The 3,429-nt window shown below is 41.2% G+C and overlaps 1 protein-coding gene across 2 annotated transcripts in view; it reads right to left on the bottom strand.

The window, feature by feature from the left end:
* Nucleotides 1-430: 430 nt before the first annotated feature.
* The window catches only part of tgs1 (trimethylguanosine synthase 1), a 22,760-nt gene continuing 19,761 nt past the window's right edge, over nucleotides 431-3,429 (bottom strand). For both annotated transcript variants that reach the window (XM_014020381.1, XM_014020382.1), the window contains exons 14-16: nucleotides 1,702-1,918; nucleotides 1,304-1,382; nucleotides 431-775 (exon numbers count right to left, since the gene is read on the bottom strand). In XM_014020381.1, coding sequence (XP_013875835.1) covers nucleotides 662-775; nucleotides 1,304-1,382; nucleotides 1,702-1,918 — 410 coding nt within the window. In that variant the 3' untranslated portion in view covers nucleotides 431-661. The remainder of the gene's footprint in view (nucleotides 776-1,303; nucleotides 1,383-1,701; nucleotides 1,919-3,429) is intronic.

Below are 3,429 nucleotides of genomic sequence, written 5' to 3'. Positions count from 1 at the left end.
GGCTTTTGTACAAAGTATTAGATAAATTTCAGTAAGCGTGTTCAATACTTTTTCCCTGTGCCATTCCACATTAATTATTACAAATAACTTCATTTCTGGACATTTATGGTTTGATTTCTTTGTATGTATGGATCACTTGGGTTGTTACCAACATCTGGTGAAAATTTCATGTCATTAGCACCTCTAGTAAAATATTTACTGAGAAAAATGTTGACGTGTTCAATACTTATTTCACCCGCTGTACATATAAATACATTCACAGACCACATTAGCTTGAGGGGCTGTGAATCTAGACTCATCAGACCAGACAGGGTTTTTCGCATTGACCGTCAAATTTCAGTGTCTGTGTGAGCTGTAGTCTCAGTTTCTTGTTCTCAGCTGACTTGAGTGGGACCTGCTGTGCTCCTGTGTGTAAATATCTCACAACAGACACATTACAGCTGACTTTTATTTCTTGTCCACAAAAAACTCTGACCTGAAAACCTACAAACATTCAGTGATCAGGACATCAGTTTACTGCTCGTCTTAATTCTGTTAAAACATAAAACTTCCTCAGTAACTTAAAAATTACTTATGAAAAGATTTATTTAGCTAGTAGGAAGAATAAAAACAGATAAAAGAATCATTGTTCAATATCCGAGAAAACAACATGAGCCTGTCTCTAGCTCTCAGACAGGATCAGGTTCCCAAAGTAAGCCGTCACAGTCTTCAGCTTGTTGTTCAGAAAATTCTGCTCCACCTCCACCCTCCCTCCTGGACCTGCCAGGGACACCACCTGGGACAAAGTGGACATGGACACAGTTAGTTGGTTTGTTAAAAAAATATGTGCGGTGCTGTGAAGCAGGGGTCAGGGGAAGTTCACAGGATCAGAAATCAAAGCTGCTAAAGAGACAAAACTGCTAAAACAGGTCCTGATGCAGAACAGCAATAAATAAAGGAATGCATATCACCCCCGCCTTCCAGATCACAGTTTTACACTGAGCTCATTATGATGGAGTCAGGATTCTGTTGTCCCTCATAGTGGCTGTTCAGCAGGACCTGCAGCTACTACCAACCTGAAGTTCAGCTCAGTGTTTGTAAATCTGCCTGGATTCTAGCTTCATGTTTGATAAGGTTGTTAACTCTGGCAGACATTTTTAACTCCAAATGTTAAATAGTTGCAGAGAACTAATAAGAACTTAATATAGTGCTAAAAATATTCCAGTACTTTATGAGATGATAACACAGATTGGGGAAAAAGCAGTATTCTTTAGCTGTGGGTGATAAATTTTCTGTAAAACATTGACGTTCAGAACACACAAACCTGATCCACATCGGCGTTGCGAGGCAGGAAGTAGATGATGTTGTCTGAAATCAGTTTGGCCTGGCTGAAAATCTGAAATGTGTCTTAGATTAAGGATGAAAACGTTTGTTTTAACTAAGATTTAGATTTCAGTTTGAGCAGATTCCATCATTTGAATTCTTTAGTAAAAAAAACAAAACAAAAACAAACAAGATTTATACAGAAGAAAATGTTCAGTTTGAAATTCAGATTGAGTTTATCTAAATCAAACCTGCAAAGGTGTTCTTCATTTGAGATTAATAATCTGAACTTCAAGCTTTCTGTTTCAGGAGGGGTTTATCTATAGATTTGTCTTCAAACATTAAATCAATTTCTTAAAAAACAAAGTAAAGAATTAACCTATATCTGTAAAAGGATATCCATCTGGTTCCATCATGGTCCTGATGTCAAAGACCTCAGCAGACAGGTAGTCCGGTCCTCCCCACGGGGGGGACAGGAAGACCAGGTCACCTTGGAGACTGGGTGCCAGCTGTAGGAAGTCCCCCTGCAGGAAGTCCATTTGATGAGCCACGTTGTACACGGCAGCATTGTGCCGAGCCATGTCCAGCTTCACCGGATCGATGTCCACAGCCAGGACTGGAAGCAGACCAACCAACAGGAAACACTCAAAACTTCAATGTCTTATATAAAAACTCATTTGTGTTTTTTGTGAGAGCTGTGCACACACAGTTTTTTTTATCCTAGTGGGGACTTTGTATGGACTTCCATTAATTTTTGTAACTGCATTTATGCCAGAACCAGACATTTTCCCTAACCCAAACCAATACTAGTCTTTTACTAATGCTAACCATTACTAGTCTATTCCTAATCCTAACCATTACTAGTCTATTCCCAACCCAAGTGGTTAGGGCAGAGGTGCCCAACCAGTCGATCGCGATCGACCGGTAGATCCTCGGCCTGTCAGCTGTTAGAGTCTAACAGCTGACGGGCCGGCCTGGGACATGTCCGCAAGCTCGGTGAGCCTCATTCTAACTCTGGCAGAAGCGGTGGAGGCAGGAGGAGTTTAAACACATTACAGCTCCCTCTGCTTCCCATTTTGTAAATTCTCACAGACGTAGTCTCGCAAGTTTTGGGTGCCGTGAAACCGCACTCCGAACATGATCTCGCAAGACTTTAGGGTCACGTGCTCAAAACATAGCAGAGAGGCGAAAAAAAAATTAACGACAAACGAGCTAACAAGCAAACAAAAACGTATTATTTTCACCAGGAGTGGGAAGAGGACTCATATGTAATTCGAGCGCTGCCTTGTCCAAAAAGGATAAGGTGAAACAGCATTTCTTTCAAAACAATGCACACGCTACGAGGCGAATTCCCTCCTAAACCAAGCTCAGAATGTTCCGGAGCTGAAGCTTGCAGCTTGGTTTTCACTCGGTCCAACAGGTAAGACTGCTACGATAGCCTCATACCAGGTTAGCTGCATGCTGACTCAACACAAAAAAGGTCTTTCAGCAATGACGAAGTTATGAAAGAAGCGTTTGATGCTGCAGACGTGCTTTTCTGTGATTTTAAAAATAAAAGTGAGATTGTGGCTTCAATAGACGTGCATTTGTCCAGGATGGATGACAATGAGACCAAATTTGTGTCTGTGTCTCAGCTGGACTGCTCTGGAATGAGGTTTTGACTCTGCAAAATGACATTAGGATCAAATCCAGAGCAACAAGTTTTATGGATGGAGACCTGTGTGAGTTTGCTTTTGCTCACATGAAAATCATCAAGTCCAAGAACAGATCCACAAAGACTGATGATCATCTGGAGACCTGCCTGCGCCTCTCATCCACCTCATACTGCCCACCTATGAGACCCTGGCCTCCTCCTCTCTGTGTCAAATGTCCCACTAAGGTAGACATACATTTATTTTTATATAGTTATAGCTTGCATAAAAAAGTTGTGTCCTCTAGACTTGTCACAATGTGTCTGTATGTTGTTTTTTTTTTATTACATTTTAGATCAGACCAGTGTCTTATACACTGACTGGCACCTTTGTGTTATTTATTTATTTTGCAGTTTGGGTGTGCCCTTGATATCTCTACCTAACTGTGTGTGTGTGTGTGTGTGTGTGTGTGTGTGTGTGTGTGTGTGTGTGTGTG

This window comes from Austrofundulus limnaeus, unplaced genomic scaffold, assembly GCF_001266775.1.
Source record: "Austrofundulus limnaeus strain Quisiro unplaced genomic scaffold, Austrofundulus_limnaeus-1.0 Scaffold250, whole genome shotgun sequence".
In the NCBI taxonomy this organism is placed as follows: Eukaryota; Metazoa; Chordata; class Actinopteri; order Cyprinodontiformes; family Rivulidae; genus Austrofundulus; species Austrofundulus limnaeus.
Note: the sequence above shows the minus strand (reverse complement) of the source record. Positions and strands in the feature narration are given on the sequence as shown.